General features: G+C 41.4%; 1 protein-coding gene across 1 annotated transcript in view; it reads right to left on the bottom strand.

Annotated features, from left to right (window-relative positions):
- The window catches only part of tet2 (tet methylcytosine dioxygenase 2), a 35,967-nt gene that overhangs the window by 8,469 nt on the left and 4,545 nt on the right, over window positions 1–22,953 (bottom strand). The window contains exon 2 of the mRNA XM_056280400.1: window positions 251–3,256. Within this exon, the coding sequence (XP_056136375.1) occupies window positions 251–3,212 (2,962 nt within the window). The 5' untranslated portion in view covers window positions 3,213–3,256. The remainder of the gene's footprint in view (window positions 1–250; window positions 3,257–22,953) is intronic.

Consider the following 22,953-nt stretch of genomic DNA (forward strand, 5'->3'; position numbering starts at 1 on the left):
AAGACATCAACAATTGCACTCCAGGGATCAGTGGTGCCAGCAGCCGTAATCCTGTACGCACCGTGCGCTATTAGCCAGTGACGTTAAAACCAATCATTGGCCTTGAAATGTATTTGCGTCAAATGGCGTGAGTGGCAAAAAAAAACCGAACAAAATCATAAAAAAATGTACGAACAGTGCGTACAGGATTATGACTGCCGGCGCCACTGCCAGGGATACTGGGTTTATTCTGAAAATAAATGCAACTTACCAACACAGTGACAGGATGCAATATCGTACTGTGTTTTGATAGGAGTGTCAAGTAGGTTCCTCATGGGAGTGTCCAACAGCTTCATAGGAGAGTCCATAAAGCTTTGCAGCAGGGGTTCCTTCTTGGGGGTAAAGTCGGGGGCTTTTTTCAGAACTACAGAGGTGGAGGAACCCCCCTGTAACTCTCCTCCACCCAGTTCAGTGTTTGTTGAAAGTATTGTGACAGCTCCTGATGATTCCACTTTGACCTTATTTAATGAATTGACAACGAGGGACTTCTTCTCAAAGACAGGTGAAAGCTGGTACTGCCTCAGGCTTTGTTCCATACTAGCTAGGATGCTACCCTGCCTGTTGTTTTGCTCGCACATAGATTGAAAATGTTCCTGCTTGATCTTTGCACCAGTCATACCCATATCTTGTCTCTGTAGCTGCTGTTCCTGCTGCTGCACTCCAGGGGGCTGAAATCGGGGTCCATTTTCCATTTTGACAGCTCTCAGACTTTGTTTGAGGTCACTGGGGCTCTGAGGTGCATGAGGTGGGCCCTGTCGCTCCTGTCGCTGTAACAAGTGCATCCGTAGGGCTGCATGCCTTTGAAAGTCTCCATTGGGACCTGTAGGTCCCAGAGGTAGTTGGGGTCCCCTCTGGAGTAGGGCACATGACTCCTGCTGCTGCTTTTCATCTTTAGAATACGTCTGTGCTGATACCGGTTGCTTTAGCATATCATGTAGTAAATGAGGCTGTGACTGTGTGGTAGTCTTGGGGAAGTCCATGTTGCTGGCCTGATGGTAGTGGGGGGTAGGATGCTGCGATGGATATTGCTTGAAGTTATTGCTGCCTGAGTTTGGAACGTACTGCCGCTGTTGCGGTTGCATCTTCATTGTGTTGCCGTGGCTGAATGTGGCATGATTGTTCTGATGGGGGTGCTGAATATTGGACTGAGCAGGGCTATTTCTCATGGCTGAAGTTGGCTGAGGCTGACTATGGGGTCTATAGTTGGGAGATTTCAACTGTTGTCCTTCAAACTGTGGTGGGTGGGATAGTGGACGTTGCTGTTGTTGTTGCTGACAGTGCTGATGTTGCTGTGGTAGTAAATATCCAGGGGACAGAATTTCTTGTAGGTCAGGGTCACTTTCACATAAGCGCTCTGGCTGCATATGAGTGCGATAGTGGCTATCTGCCTGCGGCTGGCGGTTGCACTGCTGGGGCAATTTCTGGGAAAGAGTTTGCTGCAGTGGAGATGCTTTAGAATTGGCTTGCTGCCACTCAGGGGCAGTGTTGTGCTGGGCTGGAGTAGAGTGGGATTGGGCTGGCAAGCAGTCCTGTTGCTGTTGCTGGAACCTGTAAGACTCTGGGGTGCTCTCTGTGAAACCACCCTGTGTCTGGAATCTTTGCATTGAGTCTGGCCCCAACATCTGGCCTTGGGCATGGGGATTAGTTGTCTGCTGCTGTGACTGAGACCTAGGGGGAAAACCCTTCCACATATCCTGCTCTTGTGTCTGGGACGGTGGGCCACTGGCTGCCCTCTGCTGGGAATGAGAGGAGTTCTGATCAATCCAGCCCCTTTGATGGGGAGTAGGGCATGATAAGTTGCCTCTCGGCTGAGACATGCTATGTGTTCCATTCTCTAGACCAGCTGGATGCGGTTGCTGGGGACCAGCTGCACTATTCTGGGTTTGAGGGCTGAGGCATAGGGAGTTTATAATAGTTTCAGCTCCACACAAGTTTCCAGAATTTTGCTGAAAGGATTGGGGTTGCATCCCATACTGGAGGCCACCCTCAATTCCTTGCTGATGACGTTGACCTGAGCCAGGTTCCTCACGTTGCCTCATCCTCTGCAATCCAGGGTTGGGAAAGGGTGTAAATCCACTTCCCTCCCCTGTTTGGAGATGCGTGTTATGCCCAAGGAAGGAATCCTGGCTTAACTCTTTATTTGGTTTACCATAAATAACTTGAGAGTTTGAGTCCTCTGGATAACACTCTGGACCATTTTGATGTTGTGAAGTTTTTGCAGTATTTGTAGATGGAGCCATGCCAGGAAGTTGTCCAACCTGATCTAGTGGGAGCTTTTGGTCTTGAGCAGAATAAGGTTGCTGCTGATGTTGTTGCTGCCGTGTGTCTGCGCCATAATCCTTAGAGTATCCATTCACCACATAGGGAGTAGAGTTATAGCTTTTTATGTCTTCAGAAGTATGAGCTGGCCCATGCTGCTGTTGCTCTGAGGCAGTCTTCTGAGCTGAACTGGTAAAACCTGAGGTTAAAGGGGAGGTTTGAGCACCTTGATTGGGCAGCTCATTAGCCAGTGAACCATTGACAATATCTGATTGTGGCCCAGTTGTTTGTGGTGCAATGGACACTTGCTCAGGGTAATACTGAGACAAAGTTTTTTCTAAAAGATCACCTGGTGTACCTTCCATGGATGGGGGAGCTGCCTCACCATTGGAAATAGACAGTTGTTTATTGCTGGAAACACAGAAAATATCCCCGTTTTGGAAGTTACAGTTCCTTTTGTCCAGTTTAGTCTCATTCTGCAGGATATCACACTCAAACTCTGTTACCTTTGTGAGCTCAGGAATGTTGTCTACCAAATTTGAGGTCATATCAACATCTCCTTTAGTCTCAGAATCTGCTCTGAGTTTCTTAGGCTGGTGGGTCAGTAAGGACTGCTCAGTGAGTGCATTCTTCATCTCTCCATTCATCATGTATGATGTTTGATCAAACAGCCCCTGTACTGAAGTAGAGCTGTTGCAGATCTCTCTATGTCTCTTCATTGAGGTGACTGCTGTGTGGGGCTTGTAATGGTTCCAGTTGTCATCCCCATTGATGTGTAGAGATGGTCCTTCTGGAGAGTGGGTTCCATTCTGGAGTTTTGTGGCAGTAATCAGGTTGTTTGAGGTGTGAGCTGCGGTGAATTGTGCTAATATCAGACTTTCTTCCGTCTCATGGCTTGCATTTTCTGTTTCCATCTGGCCTGCTCTGGGTCCATCCACAAGGCTGCCCTCTGTCTGTGCTGCAGAACAAAAAGAGGGCGAAAGCTATTTGGTATCTATACATGAAATACATTGTCTGCAGTAGAAGAGCAAATTTAGGGATGTAAAAAGAAAAAGTTCAAGGCTAAAGATAATAAAGCTTGGTCACAAAATACTCAAAGCCTTTTCTGAGCAGAATTATGCTCTGAAACAATATGCACCACACAATACAAACTGCCATCATTGAGAAATTTCAACTCAACACTCATTGCTTTGGCAAAAGGAAGTGAAAAGGAAAGGGTCAGTAGAGTAATGTGTTTACACTTGGCCCTAAGCATGTATCAGTTGGCAACATGATCGTGTCACAAAATTAGATTCACTTCAACCTCATTCTTACTCACTCGCAGCCTGAGTGGGAAGTAGCAAGAGAGACCAAAGATACAAGCAAGACGAGGTTATACCAGGACATCATGGGCTGAGTGGGGCACATGCCTCCAAATTTGTACTTGAGCAAACACATTGTTGAAACTAAGTATGCCTTGCAGTGTTTTGATGGGGGGAAAAATCTAAATACACTGACGCTGTTATTGAGGAGAGAAGTATATTTGCTGAAGTAACAAATACAGGCGGTAGTTCCTCTTGTTATGAATTCTCTCTACTCAGTGTATAAATGCCTACAATTCTCCAGATGCACTATTCTGGTTGTGTCAAAACCATAGGAAAGGCAGGGAATGTGCAATAATGGTGATCTTTAAAGACACAAGCCCTTGTGCTGCTTAATTCTCATCAGCTAATATGCTATCACTTTGGTACCATAAAAGCCAATCTTGATATGAAAACATCCCAAAGTTGTGTGCATCCAGCACTCAGCCCTTTTTAAAATATAGAGACACTAGAGAAACATATTTCAATTGGGACAGGGCTGCATCCTTTGCATGCACAGATTATTCAGAACACATATAACCTATCCCAAGCAGTTATGCAAAGCCCCCTGCTCTGGTTTCAAGTTGAAGAAAATGCAGACTGAGTACCATGAAACGAGTAACAAAACCTCTGCTTCTTTTAAATGATAGGAATCAAATTGCCTGGATCAATTAGCTAGGCACCAGCCTTAATTTCACTTGCATAAAGTTGAGTGTATAAAGCAACTTGTGGTATATGGTACCAATTTTTGAATTGTCCTTTCATAAGGGGATAGAACACATGTTTTGAAGATTTGGACATCCCTTTTTTATAGGCTGGATTTTAGAAAAAAGCACATCTATTTTGCTCATATCACAACTATGATTATCTGAATTTGGCTTTTGCTCATTAGATGGAATATGATCAACTCAGCATTATACAGACTGAGAAAAGGAGGTAGGATACAGGTTTAAAGTACCAGATGGTAGATAGGAATAGGTGTTGCTGCTTGTCAGCTGTTCATTGGCTGTATCCTTAATTCTACACCATTGTTATGTCAAATTTGCATAGACAAGTATCAAGTACAAGCCTCTTTTTTACAAAGGCTGCAACTATGAACTTGTAATCATATGGTTATTATGGATAAAGCATTACCCTATGACAGACTGTCACTAACCTAACATCATAACAAAGGAAACAAGTAGTGGCTTTATGTGTAACCTGTTTATTCTTGTTTGGCAGATGTTACTTAATATTAAAGTTGGTTGAAAGTATAATTGTACCGACAACTTAAGCTAGCAGTTGATATTGAGATGCAATATTTCATCTAATATTCCATTATTTGGTCTCGACTGGATAGTATATCTTTCAATACACTAAACAATAATCGTTTGTCAAGTCTGCAAACATAAATGCTATTTTTGTCCTTATTCAGTGGAAAAAGAGTATGCATTCCACGCTGCTGAGGTATTGCTGAAAATTGTGAATAGCTAGCTTACAAATTCTATATGGAAGTGGTGCTGGTAAGCTTGCAATTTGGATTCTATGACACATGGAAGAATGTATGCGGGGGTGCAGAACATCATGATTGTCTTCTTTTCTCCTCCCTGCCCCCCTATCTGCCTGGAGGAGCTATAGATTACACTGAGTTCTGTCTGCTGCCCTCAATAATTAATGCATGTCACATCTGCAGCATCTGCAAAACAATTACAATGCACAGGCCCAAGACAGACCGGTAGTCTAATCCATCATAATTATGAGCAACTCCTCAGCAGCAGCTGAAGGAATGGACTGGAGTGGAGCTCCCAAAAAAATGTTATGGAGCCTGAGCCTCCCATGTTGTGCTGTTGAAGTTGGTTGATAGTACAATGGATTTAGAGGAGTAGTGTTATATGCATGCCAGAGGTGTCAGGTGATGAAGGGTGGTAAAGGTTCCCTGTGTGAATCATAGAGCTGTGACATGGCAGTGTGTTATAATAGGCAATGAACCAGGATTCACCCAGTTTCCACTCTGTCTTTCTTTCTTCTTTCTTTTTTTTCCTTTAACTTGGATATCTCAAGAATGGGGAGATTCTCAGAATTTTGTGACTGGTTGAGCCTTGGGCAGAGATACAGTTCATTAGATTTTGGTGGTGGAATTTAATGTACGTTTTGTGGCATTTAACTTTTTTTTATCTCTAAAAAATAGAAAAGAATGACTGTTTGGAGAGGACTGATAATGTTGCAGTTCAATTTATAATAATTCCAAACAGCGTGACCATCTTGACAACACTTTCAGCCAGCCTATGCATTTTCTCCAGGAAATGCACTTTCAAGCATGTTCAGCCTTGGAAGAGGTTTGCACACTTGAGTGCTTCTGTTTGATTTATAAACCAACCATCTAATTTTTGGAGCTTTAAAATAAAGTTCATTAGCTAAGTAATAATTTAAAAGTTATCAGTGATGTTTCTGGCTATGTTCAGTGAATTATCCTCTGAAGTTGGAAGTTTGTATCAAACAAAATTACCACATTTTAAAGGAGTAGAAATAAAGAAAAGTCAAGTTCTTAAGAGGAGTTACCTACTAAAGTATGTCAGTTATCAAGTATGCTGACTATGCTTAAACTCTATGTGTCCATTGCAATGTGTCTTGAGTTAGAGGTAGAGATAAAGTCTACTTATTGGTTTTAGTAAGGTTCGAGAGCAGAAAAAACACATGGCAGACATTATTATCAACATCTGAGTCGACTTGATTTCATCAGTCATATACTTTTTAAATGATTCTCTGAGAATTTAACTCAAAGTCAAAGGACAGGCTCTGACTCTGGTTTTGAAAATGTAATCGAAACTACAGTGTTACTGTAACTACTGTACAAACAAAATTAAAAGCAAGCAAGCAAAGGATTATATCCAATCTAATTTAGTTTGTGGATCTCTAAGACTCCAGAGTACATAGATTTAAGGAAAAAAGGGATAGGCATGTAAATGAGTATATTGAAATAGCTACTATTCAGGAATCAGGAACACTTTATTTGTCATTTTATTTCATGTACCTTCGCATGTGAAATGAAATGAAATATCGTTTCCCCCACCCCACAGCAGTGCAACACAAAGATAAAAACATATATCCAAGAACTACAAGAACACATATATACTAACACATACATCCAAACTAAACAAAAACCAAAAAAATTTAATTTAATTTAAAAAAATCACTGTCCAATAGAATGAATGCCAGCCAGGATGACTGTTGGAACTGCCGGTCTGCATGGACTAGCAGTTAGCTTAGCCTGCCCCGCTTCTGCATCCTGTCAGACCACCCTCGGTGTTTTCTCTTTGGGCACAGCTCTGGGCAGGGTCGTGGTCCTTGGGCCCACCGGACGCAGCAGACCAAGCTCCCCCAGCCGATCCAGTGCTCGCTGTCCCAGCCAGACACCTTCGACACACCTCCCCGCACTCCACACGATGACACTATTAACAGTCAACGCTAGGCAAGGCCACCGCCAGACCACCCTCGGTATTCCCAATTCTGTTTTTTATTCAACCTTTATTAAATGCAGTCCCATAAAGATTACCAAAAAATAAAAAATAAATTCCAAGTTTTTCAAATCTCATACTGAAAATGATATAATAATATCACTTCAAAGGCACTACTATCTTCCAACAGAGTTGGAACTGAAAAAAAAAGGTCAAGTTAAAAAAACTCTCAGTGGGTTCTATCTTACGCCTGGCAGAAAGCAGCGCCAAGTGCAATGTGAGTGTCTTTGCTAATTTCAAACCGACGCAGTTGTCATTTTCCCACCAAGCACCCATGTTTTTTAAATAGCAAATGTACTTGCACCCATCTAAGCGCACCATGGGTATGTTGGTCTTAAAATGAGGTGAGGTCAGGTGCATTGTTGGCATATTGCTATCCTTAAGCAGCAGAAAGCGATTGTCTGAAGTCAGTGTTGCAGTATTTTACTGTTATTTTAAGGGTGCCTACCTACATAGGCGGTTGCACAACTTTCCTACTACTTGGCAATCCACAAATAAAATGGCAATCCGCCAAGGTGCAAGCACACCTGGCTTTTGAAGGGAATGAGAGATGACTCTCTGATTGGTTTAGTTCATGTTATGTCCAAAACACACACATGATCAATTAAGAGACTAAGTGCAACCCCTTTGAACCATGCACCTTATTTTGCGCTCAGATTATCTGCCATTAAACTTGTAAAAGTGGATTTGGACTCACCATAAATGCACTTGTGCCATGCACTTTAGACTGTGCGCTTCGATCATTTAAATATAGCCCATAGTATGTTAAGTATTTAAAACCAACATATTTTAAGCTTCTGTCCATAGAATTCCAGGATACAACTCATTCTGCAAAAAACATGGCACCCAATCTTTGAAACTAAAAAAGATCCAGATTTCAGTGAAAGTCCCTTTGTTAATGTGAAAACACTATAGGATCACTATAAGTGTTTAAATAAAAAGCACAAAATAAATAGCTGAGGCAGTATAGTAGATTTCTTTTGAAACAATGACACTCCGGCATTAGGCCTGATTATCACATCTGGAACCAATTACAAGGTCTTATGATCATAGCAGAAGAGCTGTCATCTTCAGCCTACATCCGTTATTCCACGTCAGGGCGCCTTGATTATAAAATGATAAAAGCAGCCTGCCCGTGTGCTCAATAAAAGTTCTAAAGCAATCTGTCCATGAGGCCAACTTTGGTACTGATCACTTTGACAGACTGACCAATGGAGACCCATTAGGATAGATGGATGGATTTATATTTCTTGTAACTCTTTAGAAAAGCCCTCATTAGTAATTACAGCTATCAGTTGTAGCAGATTAAAAATATCGTTGAACCTGATACGAATGTAATGTTGGATAAATAAATCCAATTTTTTATGAATAATATACCTCCTGTCCAGATGGATAGGAAGCTTAGGTAGTCCTCAGGGGTTTCTGGTAAAAAGATTGGGACTTCTGATGTTTCAAATGACATGAATACTGTCTGAAAACTTCACCCATAACCAATCTCCACTGCTTTTCGGAAGACGAACCAGTTTGGATAACACTTCACTCACTTTAGACAATAATGTTGTGTTCATGATGTTCAGTTTTTCTTTAAAAGTTTGGTCCACAAGGTGTGACGTGGCGGTCTATTCCATTGCCTACCAACACGGGGATCTCTGGTTCGAAACCCTGTGTTACCTCCAGCTTGGTCGGTTGTCCCTATAGACACAATTGGCCGTGTCTGCGGATGGGAAGCCAAATGTGGGTATTTGTATTGATTGCTGCACTTGCGCCTCCTCTGGTCGGTCGGGGCGCCCGACCGGGCTGGGGGGAATAGCATGATCCTTCCACGTGCTATGTCGTCCTGACAAAACTCTTCACTGTCAGGTGAAAAGAAGCGGCTGGCGACTCCACATGTATCGGTGGAGGCATGTGGTAGTCTGCAGCCCTCCCTGGCTCAGTAGAGTGGGTGGAGCAATGACTGGGATGGCTCGGAAGAGTGGGGTAGGTGGCTATGTACAATTGGGGAGAAAAAGGAAAAAGTTTCATCCACATCTCTGACTCTTACATAAATAAATCCCAACTATTCACTTGGAAATTAATCAGGCTAAAACAATTTCATTAAGCTACACTGAAAGTGCCGCCTCTAAACTGTCTGGACTGAGATGGGCAACACAGGAAACTGTTGAGCCAAGCTGAGTCTAGGCAGGGAAGCTGGCTGGTATAATGATAGCTTTCCTTGTGTCAATCAGACCTCCAGGACATTAGCAGCCTTCCAGACTTCCAGTGTCTGTGTTAAATCTCCCAGTAACGAGCCAAGCTGCCACAAGGCTGTCTGGGGGCTACTCTCATCACAACAGCCCGCTCAGTCGGGGGCAGCCAGCTGTCTGTAAGCAGGTGGGAAAGTGAAGTTGTATTAATAAGACAATAGGGAGCGCTCACGTTAGAGGTAGAGGACAACGATTTAACTGTGTCATCTTAGAAATTACAAGATGCAAACTAGCTGTATGCTAAAGCTATTGGAAATTAAGGTCATGAAGATGATAAACTAGGAGGATGGGTTTTGATTGGCAAATTAATAAAGGATAATGAATCATAGACTGGTAGTAGTCGGATGATCCGCTGTGGCGACCCCTAACGGGAGCAGCCGAAAGTAGTAGTAGTAGACTGGTAGTAGGTCACAAAGAATAACGGTAATAATGTTTTTGGGCATAACTGTAGGAGAAGGTGCCTTTGGTTGTATTGTTATTATCATGGCTTTAAAGGATAACTCCTTTTTTTCATGTGCCAGGAATTTTGGTCCATGCCCAATCTAGAAGTAGTGACTCAAAAGTCTCACAGCCATCTAAATCGCACAATGCTACAGAAATCAGAACATCTGGTCCGCGGTGGTGTAGCGGTCTAAGCGTCGGCTTTAAGTCGATGCAGTTGCCCACTGGGGGCCGGGGTTCGCGCCTCGGTCTCGTCAGATCCGACTATGGCCGCATTCGATGAAGCAGCAATAATTGTCAACGCTGTCTTCGGGAGGGGGGCGGAGTCGGCTTGTGTTCGTCACATGAATGCGTCTCTGTGTGTGTCGGAAAAAACAGTGGTTCGGCCTGGAGTCGCCTTGTCACGAAAGTGGGGAGGCGTCTCCTTCGAGACTGCCGGCCGGAGAGATGCAGTTGGTGAACGCATGCAGTACGAGGGTGGGTGTTTGAACTAAAATAGGGATCGATTGGCCACTAAATTGGGAGAAAAAGGGAAAAATCAAAAATAAATTTATTTAAAAAAAAAAGAAATCAGAACATAAGCTTTAAAGATCTGGCCATCCATTATCTATGCCCACCTTGTCCAATTCTGGGTCGCCTATCCCAACAGGTATCGGGCAGAAGGCATGGTGGCACATTAGACTCACCAGTTCATCACAGGACCACACATCTTTCACACCTATGGGCAATTTAGAGATTTGAATTCACCTAACATGCATTTCTTTGAAAAGTGATCAGAAGTCAATGCAAACACAGAGAGAACATGCAAACCCCACACAGATGAGCTGCAATCAAACCCATGAGCCCCTTGCTAGGATGCAACAGTTATCACCACTAAGGCATCATGTTGCTAGCTTTAAAGATAGATTATTTTTAATTAAGTTCATTAGAAAGATGCACTGAATTTTGGAAGGAAATCAGGAAGATGATGTTACTTAATAAATGCATGCCATTAAATAAAGCCAATAACCTCACAAATCTTAGAGAGGGAGGAAAAAAGTTCTCAGTGAGTGCATGGCCCTTTTTGTGCTGTAATTGACTGCTAAACTATGAGTTGTAACTGATTAAAACGGTTTGAATAATAGTTAGCTAACTAGTTTTAAAAAAAAAACTTAATATTATCAGACCCTGAAGATGGCGTATCTCTTCAGGTGCATGGACAACAAGCTGCTGAAGCTACAAAGGCGCATATAGGCAGATACAGTGACTTGAGAGCTCACCAGTGGCATCATAATCACAAGTGACACTAAGCATCTTAATTTCATTGTTAAAGTAAGTATGGAAGCTATGGGGGGGGGTTGTTTATGGAAAATGCATACAGCTTGTTTGAAGAATGTCAGATGATACAGATAAAAAATGCAGTTTTAGGTGCACTTAATTTATGAAACAACATAACCCACAGAGTCTAAAACTTGGGTTATGAACTACTACTGCTAATGTAAATGCTTCACAGGAGCATTGATTGCAAACCGTGCTGCCCGGTTGGCTGGGTCACAATGGCGTTAGACATTAATGTCATACATTTCACTGTTTCATTTTCTTGTCAGTTTTCTTTTATACTGTTTTTTTGTTTTTGCACAAAGACATCACATACACAGTGACAAATAAAAAGATAATTGATAAAATTGATGTTGCCTTCAGCTGAGGGGGTTGCAATTTGCTGCTGTCAGTATTTAAATAACAATAAACAATGCTAAAATAATAAATAGTCATGACTACAAAAGGTATACCAATTAACAGAATTTGAAAAAAAAATCCTTCTAAACAGAAAGTTAAATGATTGTAAATGCATTTTTTTCCACTTGGCCCTTTGCTCCATAAGTGAACAACGCAAACTTTACAGGCACACTGTTTGAAAAGGAAAGTAAAACATGTAAGAGCTTGATAATGGTAATGCTCAAGAGGTATTTCAATGTAATTGTCAAGCCTTTAGGACAAATTCTTTTTATGGCTCATGGAGTCCTTAAATCAGTAGCTAAGCTGAGAGGTGAACATCCGCACTAAGCTGCTCAGTCCAGCTCCAGTCATGCAGGACAGTCCAGAGTTTACAAGCAACCAAACTGAGCCAAGCAGCTTGTCACAGTTGGATACACCCACACCGACAACAAAAAAAAGAAAAAAAAGAAAAAATCTTTGCAAACTCAGAACAAAGCCAGAGATCCCAGCTGAGTATGTGCACAAGCATATGTGTGCAAATATACAAACACACACCAATTACGCACTGTTGCAAGTATAAGTTTGGCAGTGTTTACTTAAAACTAATTGGAGCATTGGCTGCATTCTGTTAGTTTATGATCAAAACAGTTATTTACAATTAGATCTATTTCTACTCGGAATTAGAAGGGAAAAAAAAACTATACCAGAAACATACAGTGCAGTAGTCCAAACGTAGAGACATGCTGAGGGTTAAAATACTTGTTTCTTTAGTCTATTTTCAGTTTTCTTCCAGTGACTAATTTCCACTGGGACAAGTTAATGTTCTTTTCATTTTGATGTTTGGAAATGCTTTACTTGTTTGGCTATAATTGAACACACGATCATCCTTTTCCCTCCAATAGTGAGGGCCTTTGTCTCAGAGTGCCGTTGTTGCTGCTGCTGTGTTTGGTTTCTGGGTCCCTCCCTTTGCCACAACCTCTCCTGCAGTCTTTTGCCCTGTAATTACTCTTTAGGTTCCTATCCACTTCTAGTTGTCTTTGTTCCATCAGCTAGCAGGTGATGGACCTGTGTTGTTATGAACCTAGCAGTTAAATGCTGTTGTAGAAATCCAGATAGACATTGCCCATAGGTACGGCATCCATACCTATGTATTTACTGGTTTTTATAGGTGGTCACTTGGTTTAGAGCAGTGAAGCCCAAGGGCATGACAGGACTCTTGAACACAACATGATCAGTGTCATAAAACAATACCTATAGTTTGCACACGAGTCATTTAGTGGTATTGGCAACTGCACAAGATGGAAGAGCCATTTTTTTTACAAATGTCCAAATAATCCTGATTGTTGTATTGCCAGGGTGTTCCCATGACTTGCATTTTGTTTTTTCATCCATGCAAAGATATTTCATTTGCGTCTTGATTGACTGGTTAAACGTAAACAAATGATGGCTCCAAGTTATTTCATATATTTGATATTTACTAGTAGCTCTGATTCCCTTCACTGACACCATACTCTATCTCACTACTCTATAGTGCAGCAAAGTTCAACACACAGGACTCACACTGTGTTTTTGTTCTCCCCTAAGAGAGCCAGTGAAACAGGAGAGCTGCCTTAGTGGACAAGGTCTATTTGGCGTGACTTGGCAGCCGTATGTGACATTCACCAATAACGACAGCTGCTGGGAGAGTGAGGTCTCAGCAGTCTCAGGTTGAGTCGTGGGTAATGGGGGTACAGAGCCGTGCTCTTGGACAGTGGGGAAGATATGGAACAAGCCTATAAATCAGTTGTCGCTGTGCCACATTTCTTTTCCTCCGATTGGTCCCAGGAATGGGGCATTATCTCAAGTATATATTTCCCCCTCTTTGCTCAATAGGTGCACTTGTGTTTTCCTGTGTGACGATAAGAACATGGAGCTCGTGTTCAGAGGTTGTAAATTCTGGAGCTGGGTTGTACCATTCTAGTAAGGCCATATCAACCTAGTCTTGAAATTATGCTGGTAACTAATATTTTTTCTTCATATCCTCAACCAAACCCTGACATTAACTTAATGGAATGTTTATGCCAAGCCAGAGAAAAGCCATCAATCAAAAATTTTCACGTTTAAATGGCAATGTAATATCTTGAAACACAAACATTGTCATTTTATGAGCAGACATCAGAAGAGAAAATGATTTCACTGGCAAGAAACAGAAAACAGAAAATGCTACTTGGAGGTCATTTTCTTTCAATGACAATCTCTGACACAAATTTTAATTCAGCATATATTTATAATCACACAGCCCCAGTCACAAGTTTGAAAAATTATTGCTCATGCCATACATTTGAAAATTAACAATGAAAATATGAAATCTCAATTTAAGTAATTTTCTGGTTCTACACTGCTTTCTAGTGCTGGCTTTTTGCACCCACACTGGTGTTTAGTGAGGAGATGAACTAAGATTGAAGCTACAGCTATAAGATATGTTAGCCATAGCAACAATAGATGTTAGATGAAGGCTTTGTCCAAGCATTGTCTGTGAAGTTACATATGAGCTGTAGATACCAGGGCGGCTGAACATATGCTGATTGGTTAGTGTTGGTTAGTGTTGGATATTTTTCAAGCTGCACACACCAGAGCTAAAGCCCTTAAGTGAAACCTTATCCTTAGCTATCCTTACTGGTTTAATTGGGTCAGATGACTAGCATGCTACAGTGTTTTAAATCCCTCTTTTAAATATAGAATTAGACTTGCTGCTCTGCAATCCTGATGGCCTATGACAGCATTTTCATCAGATGACATTCTGTCAGGCTATCCTTATGATAACAACTAGGAAGGAGGCACAAACAAACAAAAACACTTGCCATTAGCTATTAAAGACAATATTTAGTCTGCCAAGACTGGATTTCCACTGTGGCATCTCTTGCACGAAAATGTATGAGTCATTCATATCATTAGCTACTTTTCAACTGGTCACGTACACCAAAGTATGATGCTACCTCACTGTCACAAATTGAAAGCTACCACTGTATATTCATGCTTACCAGAACTTAATATTGTACCTCCCCAATATGTCGTGCTTCACTATCTCTATAAAGTAGGGATTTTTGATGTATTTTCAGAGAGGGGTCCTGTGTATTGAGGCAATACAGAAAGGTTTTGGACATATTAAGATAGTTTTCTTTAGTGTTTAAGTGTCAGAACAAACCTAGTTGCAACCCACACTGTAAAATGTGATAATGATGTGGTGGAAAGTAATATGTATGGTTGCTCATGCCTGCTCTTTATTTCTTTCTAGCTCTCTAAACATGTGACATTCTCTGCATTAGCCCAGACCAGCAACAAAGACCCCTGTGTTGGCAATCAGATCTACCCCCATCCAAATTTGCACACTAGAATATTGTAACTTTTTCCTCCACATGCCTATTACTCATTGTAATGTCATGTTTAAAGTTTAAGTAGCTTATGAGAATTATGCCCAGATAGAGTTTAGTAATAATATCACACAAAGGAATCATAGGATCTGTTGCTCTGATCTTAAAATGGTAGATTTGGAAAGGGTGAATGTCCAAACAATTAATATATGAGACATTAAATCATCAGATAAAAATAGACTACATTTTGATTAAAGCTATCCTCAAGCTTCCTCTGTTCTTGCTGAGAATTTTCCCACTCTTTTGAAGCTTAAAAAAACACAACCTCTTACAGACTTATTTTTACCATAAGACTAAGGAATGTGCAGATGCCACAAAGAAAACTAATGGTAATGGTCATAGTTTCCCTGACAGTTTTCATTGTGGGTTTTTTTTTTTTGGAGGGGGGCGGAGGTCTTTAGGTCCTTCAGGCTTTCTATTCAATAACACCAAGACATTTGAACAAAAGCTCCCAAAACTAATCTCTGCACATGTAGGCTCTTGCTTTCTACTCTTTGCTATTCTTTCCTGTGGATGCTTTAAGGTGGTAACATATTGGTTTTGTTCCTTGAGAAAAGTCCTGAGGACAACTGTTTCCTCCCCTCAAGATATCTGTCTTTAAAGTGGGCCATAGAGCTCAGCTTATTGCTATCTGCTAACTGTTTCAGCTTCCACAGCATTTCACCTTTTCTTATGTGTCTATATCAGGATATGAATAAGGACAAAAAGTTTTAAGATTCAGTACTTATTGGCTTTGTCCTGACTCACTGTGGAGTTTTGGGGGGGGGGTACCTTTTGCAAATATCCACGAGTGAAAGTTGAATAAGTTTAAACTATTTTGTTGTTACAGTCTTTCTGGAAGAAGGTGTATCAGATATAGAGAAGTTTTGCTGTCAGTAAGTGAATTCCCTCAGAAAGTCTATTGATATAAAGCATGTGTTGTGCCAAAGCAATGGTTGATCCTCGTGCACCACATTTGGGGCACTTATAGCAGAATGACATCATCCCACCCTCTGTTTTAGGTTAAGGTGAGAATACTATTTACATCTGGTGAATGCATGAAGACTAGAACATGAACACGGGGGTAATGTACTGTTGTTCCGATGTGAGAAATTCAATTCAAGGAACTGAGTTAATGATCAAAATTAGACCATTTAAGGTTGAGAAATGAGGTTGACAGTAGCTATGTTTACACGGAGCCTAATATTCTGATTAAAAGCCCAAACAGTTTAAAAGCCCAAACAGAATAACAATTCCAGGTTAAAACCTAGTATATAGCTGGACCGTTACTACATTTATTTTAATGGCTATTTTTGTGCGACTGTGTTTAAAAAGTGGCTGTTTTGAAACTGGTTCCATGAACAGCTGATGACGTAATAGAAAACTGTTGGCGCGGCCAATGGGAGAACTCCAACTCAGCCGTCCAACCAATGGGGAACCTTCAACTTGGCCATCTGACCAATGGTGAAACTCCATCACTCACTCAGGCACTCACTCATGGACAACTGTATGTGTAGGGTTGGCCCCATTATTGTGGTCCAGCCAAAAATGCTCCATATAAACACCACAATCGGAATAAACAGGCCCAAACCAATTGAAATTTTCATCGGTTGCAGAGGGGTAGTTTAAACTTTTTCATAAACCGATCAAAAGAAAAATTGTGCCACGTAAAAGACTTAACCTGATTATTTTCTGGCTGCGTTCTTTCTGCGCATGCCCTCCGTCTTGACATAAATGTGCGGGGACATACCCCACGTCTAATAAATGGTGGCTTCCAGGCTGAACTGAACCTCTGTGGAGAGTTTGTTTTTAATACAAACTCTTACAAGAACTGAACATTATTGGATGCCTAGACAGTAGAAAAATAAGAAATAATGACCTATTCAGGTAAGAGATATTGCTTATTGGGCTGGTGCTGAAAGGTAGCCATTGAGGAAGATAAATGCATGATGTATTCATCACTTTTGCATGTCACACAGCTGTTCCAATTACATGTGTCAGTGCATGTAAACACCAGACCATATTACATCACATTCTATTTAAACAGTTGACCCGAAAGGCGTCCGGGTAGCATAGCGGTCTATTCTGTTGCCTACCAACATGGGGATTGCCAGTTCGAATCCCCGTGTTACCTCCGGCTTGGTCGGGTGTCCCTACAAATTAGCCGTGTCTGCGGGTGGGAAGCTGGGTGTGGGTATGTGTCCTGGTCGCTGCACTAGCACCTCCTCTGGCCAGTTTGGGGGGAAGGGGGAACTTGGGGGAATAGCGTGATCCTCCCATGTGCTAAGTCCCCCAGGCGAAACTCCTCACTGTCAGGTGAAAAGAAGCGGCTGGTGACTCCACATGTATCGGAGGAGGCATGTGGTAGTCGGCAGCCCTCCCTGGCTGGGCAGAGGGGGTGGCGCGGCGACTGGGATGGCTCGGGAAGAGTGGGGTGATTGGCCAAGTACAATTGGGTAGGGGGAAAAAAAGGGGGGGGGGTCCAAAAAAAAACTTGACCCGGAATTTTCAATCTGTATGATTTCAATCAGAATGGAAAAAAACTGTGCTTGTATCCGTAGCTACTGAGACACTAAAGGGCTTTGGGATGAGAATTTGAGATAGCCACAGTCTCCTTCAACTTGAGATCTCACTTTGGTATCAGGTGAACCAGTGCAGTTTCCTGTAGATGCCTGCCCTGTGGCCTTAATCACTAGATAGTGACATAATAAGGGGCTGTGTCACGTGATGGCCTGGAGCAGCCAAGCACTGATTTTCCTCCCTCTCCACTCCCTCTTTGGCTGACAGAGAAAAACCCAACACTGCAGGTATATCCAACTGGCTAAGGGTTCTATGCTTGCTAACTTGATGCCCTTCACCCCAAAGAAATGTGTTTTCGCCTTTTACTTTAACTTGGCGCAGTATACCATTCACATGCGCACAGTCCGTTTAGCTCCATCTTTTTGCTATGCTATAAGGGGATTTTCATTTTCAGAATAAAATTCCAAATCCGTGTGAACACTACTGAATTGATCTGAGCACTAGATTTATCAGAACAACTCAAGCGACAGAAAAACTACACTTCTCTTTTTAATTTGTTATCCCCAGAGAGCCTCCTCCCCCTCCCAGAGAGGAAGGGATCTGTGCAACACACATTGTTCTTTATGTCTAATGCAAGACAGATGTGGGTGAGTGGTGGAGATTCCCACTGAGGTCTTTGTATGCCCAGTCTTTCTCTTTACCTCCCATTACTGTGCTCCGACAACTATTCTTAGCACTACTGAATCTACTTAATCAACTTAATTTGCTTTCAATTAACAGCTAACGTTCCCACACCCACATAAATAGAAGTATACAATCATCATGACTCTAGTGTGGATACTGTTGAAACTAACTTTGGAAAAGACAGTGATTCCTCAAGCAAGAGTCCTGATTCCTTAAAAACACATCCTTGGGAATAAGTTAGAGTAGCTTCAAAATAAATATAGCATACTACCCAATTTTTAGATTATCTTGTTTGTAAATCCATGGACCGAGGATAGCTAAATTAATACTTGACATGAACAGCTCACGAATAGATACTACATTATCATCATTGGTTTAGGCCTAATGTATCTATGCTTCGTCAAAGTTTATTATGTCAATACTAGCGACTGGAGATTGGTATCACAAGAGTGTGAATGTATGCAATAAGAATTCACTACAACAAAGCAGGTTAGTGTTGGTAGTAAGTGGTTGCCATGTGGCCTGCACCTTCTGCAGATCTGAATATACAAAGATGATACTACAACAAAAGCTCCTTTCAACAAATGGTTACTTGCCAAGATGGCAGATTATCTTAAATTGAGCCAAATTTAAAGTTGAGTTAAAACTATCTTGAATCAAGAAATTAAAGGTAGATGTTGCGACCAGAGTTTCAAGACACGATAGTAAGAGGTGCAGTACCTTTCTAAGTAATGGACCTGTTTTGTTTTATTTTTTCCAAGATGTACTCCGACAAACACAATATGTAGCAATTTTGTATGAAAGAGAAAAAAAAATCACCCTCAAGAAAACAAAAAGTGGTGGTGAAGTCGTAATCTATCAAACAGTCATGAATCTCAGGTCAAGCAAGCAAAACAATAAACTTCAAATAGGGATGAGCGGAGAGTTTGGGGAGCAAGTTTTGTCTTGAAGGAGATGGACACCAAGAATTTGTGATGTTTCCAGATGTTTTCAGACCCAGGGATTACTGGTCATTCCTGACAGCAGTCCCAAAAGCAGATAGATAGAAAGGTAACTGAGTTATATATGAACTGGGGTGGACTATTTGGACTCTACTCTCAAACTCTTCAGTATGAGGCCCAGTGTTTGACTAACATGATGTAGCCCTCCTTTTTATTTGGTTTGATTCTGACAGATGAAAATTTTTTTGTACCTGGAGTCTAATGTTTCTACCTAGAGTCTCTTGTATGGATCCCGAGTCTTTAGAACAATTTTGATTTTTACACTTGACAAGCTAATTTAATTGATGTTGTTGAAGTAGATGCTGTTAAAATATATTGTTATTCATGTTGAGGCAACAGTTTGGTGGCGCTTTAAGATGAACTGTTTTTCAGTACATGTCACAAGACACAGATCTGAGTAATAACTTGTTTAACTGCTTTTGTCAGAAGAGGGACAAACCCTTATGGGTATTTTCACAAAACTTGTTCAGCAGGAATTCTGGATCAACTGCAAAGGCAATGCACACACGCATGTTGCTAATCATATGCACCCATTTGCTTAGATAACTATGACATTTTTGTCTGCATCATGACAGGCCTTTGTCTATTTCTAGAGTGTTTTGTGTACATGAGAAAATCTGGTCTAACGTAGTCTACGTTTTGAAGGTCTTAAAAAAATGCAACCCTCTATAAATGAACACCACCACAGTTAACAGCTTTGTTCCTCAGTGCTATTTCCATTCATGACAATGTTCACTAATCATTTTCCCAAAGGAGGTCAATCAAGATAGTTAGGCATTAACCTAGACAAAACTATAACGATGCAAGCCAAGGATTTTCACAACTGAACCAGCAGACATCGAGAAAGCCAAGCCAAGCTGGGAAGTACTTTGTACCCTGAGTTGGTGGCCAAACTTACTAAACATCTCTGTGCATTCCAGCAGAATCACATGGAGGTTCTAATTAAAAAGTGGTCCCTTGAACACACGGAAGGCACAGAAACCTTTCAACCTGCCTTCAACAGCTCACATTGTAATGCATTTCTTCCTAGCTGCCCACCTTTCTCAGAGAAACTCTTTTTATGCAAAAGTCAATATATCTGTCTAAATTAATGAACTGTGTGCGGCACAGAGTTAATTTCTTTCAGAGTGCATGGTCGCCATGGCAACCATCTTATTAGAGCTCCAACGCCCATCTGCACCAAACATTAACCCATCACGGGGCTGACTGGAGACTCGGCTGCTTTGCTGCGGTTTGCACATATGCTTTATGCATTGATTCTTGCCAGCAAATCAATAGAGCAAAGAGCTTTATATTCAGACACCTATATTTGCACTTAAACAGATCAACAATTTTTAAATTGCATTTTTGAAACATACAGAGCTCTAAAAATTCAAAATAGTACCCTTTCGGATTCAATTTTTATAACTGAAGTCTGATTTCCAGTTAACACCATAGTTTACAGTTACTATGCTTAAGCTGCATTCTGTCTGAGGATATTCTAATATATAGTGACCGATATATATATAGTTTTATACCTTTTGTTTCCTTTTTTCCTCTAGGCATTTTCCCATGCCAATCAAGCATATCATATAAAAAGGAGCACAGAAATGCAACTGATGGGAACCTCAAATTACTGTTAGCCTCCACCTTTGTTTAGTAAATGTTTCTGTACTGTACTGTTTGGATGATACAAATCCAAACCAGCACTTGATTTAACATGAAGCAGAGATTCACATGAAAATTTGAAACATAAAGAGAGGAGGATGATATATGGCGTACATATATGAGCATGGAGGAGCAAACACAAAGCTTACACAAAACCCAGGGCCGACCCCAGTAACATAAAGGTGTCTAACATGAAAAATGTCTTAACCAACTAAGACAGATAAGGAGAGTGGCTCATTGTGGTCAGAAAGTAAGGTTGGTCATTCCTTTAGTTTCCTGCCCCCTTATACTGCTCAAGTCTTTGTCTCATCTGGAAGAGGGTGTATTGATATTCTTTCCCTCATTGGTTTCCAAGCAGCCTGACCAGCAGCACTGTTGCTATGCCCCCCCTTTCCCTCTACTGAGTGAGAAACACGTGACACCCATCGAATGGAGATCACAAATCCCTCTTAGTGAAGGATGTTTTCTGTTAATCAAGGCCTTCATGGAAGCACATCTAGAATCACACCCCTAAGCAAGTAGAAGATGCATTTTTTATCTGGCATGATGATATCGCTCAGTGTCAGTTAGAATATTGCTCCTGTATTTGCTTTGACAAATGATTATATTCAAATAAGCCAGAGCTGCATGCATCATCAGTCATGGTCCACTATGTAGCAGAATGGTGCTGCTCTGCACAATGTCTATTCTTCCCCCCTGTAAAAACCAGCCTCAACTGACAAATTGTAGGGCTGTCATTTTGGGAAGCTCTAGTTTGATTACAGGTGTGGCTAAAGTGCAAACCTTTCAAAAGATTGTGTGTCATTCACTCATAGCTCTCATTCCAATTAGAGCTGGTGCTAGAGTTACACTTTGAAAACTGAGCAACGCAAGTTAAATTTACAGGTACAAAAAAAAAACAGCCTTGACATGAAGTGAGGTTCAGAAAAACACCAGCTGCTGCACCGGTACATTCCACAAAGGAAACCTAATTTTGAGCCCAAGCCACTTGAAGCCTTTAGAAGTAGTTAGTGATGTCATTCAGCCTTTGGTAGGGTCACACTTTTAAATGACATTCAGGGCCAGCTGTCTTTCTTTAGGCTCCTTGTGTAGACAGCGGGAGGCCATAGGCCCTAACCCTTTCAGTGACAACTCCTAAGAGCAAACCAACTATATCTGACAGCCATTTCAAAAAAGGGCAAACAGCTCTTATTGTGGCTGTGGTCCTCTGAAGGTTCCACTATCATGAGGGAGCTTTGCATGTGACAGAGGGGTTAGTTATGGAGATTCCTCTTCAGATCCTGACCTAAATTAGCCAACAGGTTTATTTTCATCAAAAGATGCATTGCTGCTTAAGAATGACTTTCATCTTCTTTTTTTGGTCCTAAAAGGGGTCCTGGATTAGCCAATGAATCCCTGTCTCATTGACTTGACCCCTGAAGAGCCTGCTGTGTGTCCATGGCATAACTGCACTGAAACTAACTGACCTCTGTACCTTTGGCTGAGTTTGTCTCTTGATCCATGTTTGTGCTTTCAAAATGTTTTAGATTTTTGTAAAGAATCTTGAAAGCCTATGTGTGCATACATGTGTGTGTGCTACTGTTCCACACATTCTTGCAGCGCTCTCTCTAGGTTAACAGTCATACTTTTGCTTGGGTCACTAAAGAGAGTCGGTATCAGGAACCGGTCACGCTAAGACAGAATTTTGTGTCCGCATACTTTTGTTTTATAGGTTGATAAATATAGCTTTCTCTTCCTCTGACTGTTACTAGCCTCCTTCCACATGCCATTTCCACATGCGTTGAAAATAAAGACGTTTTACAACTAGCAGTAGGAAAGGTTTTGTGTCAAACCAAGCTTTTCTTGACAAAGAAATTCTTTTGGTGCAGTACATGACAGTAGATTCCCAAGATCTGAGGAGGCATATTCAGCAGTGAATTATTTTTTTCTTTCAGTTTCAACATGGTACAGGGTAGACCCCCCACCCCCACCCCCTCAAAAAAAAGAAAAAATAGAGGGAAAATGTCATAGTGGACCCAATTGCCTCCTGAGAGGTGGCCTTGGGCATGTGACTGTGTCTCTGTGAATGTGTACTTTTTGTGTGGAGCAACAAGGCATCTGACAGTGCAAATATTGCAAGTTTCTCTCCAAGTCAACACAAAGAGAATGTGAAAGGTATTCATTCCATAAATCGCATCTTGAGAAGTCTTGTCTTTGGTCCC

The sequence above is a fragment of the Lampris incognitus genome, chromosome 5 (genome assembly GCF_029633865.1).
Source record: "Lampris incognitus isolate fLamInc1 chromosome 5, fLamInc1.hap2, whole genome shotgun sequence".
In the NCBI taxonomy this organism is placed as follows: domain Eukaryota; kingdom Metazoa; phylum Chordata; class Actinopteri; order Lampriformes; family Lampridae; genus Lampris; species Lampris incognitus.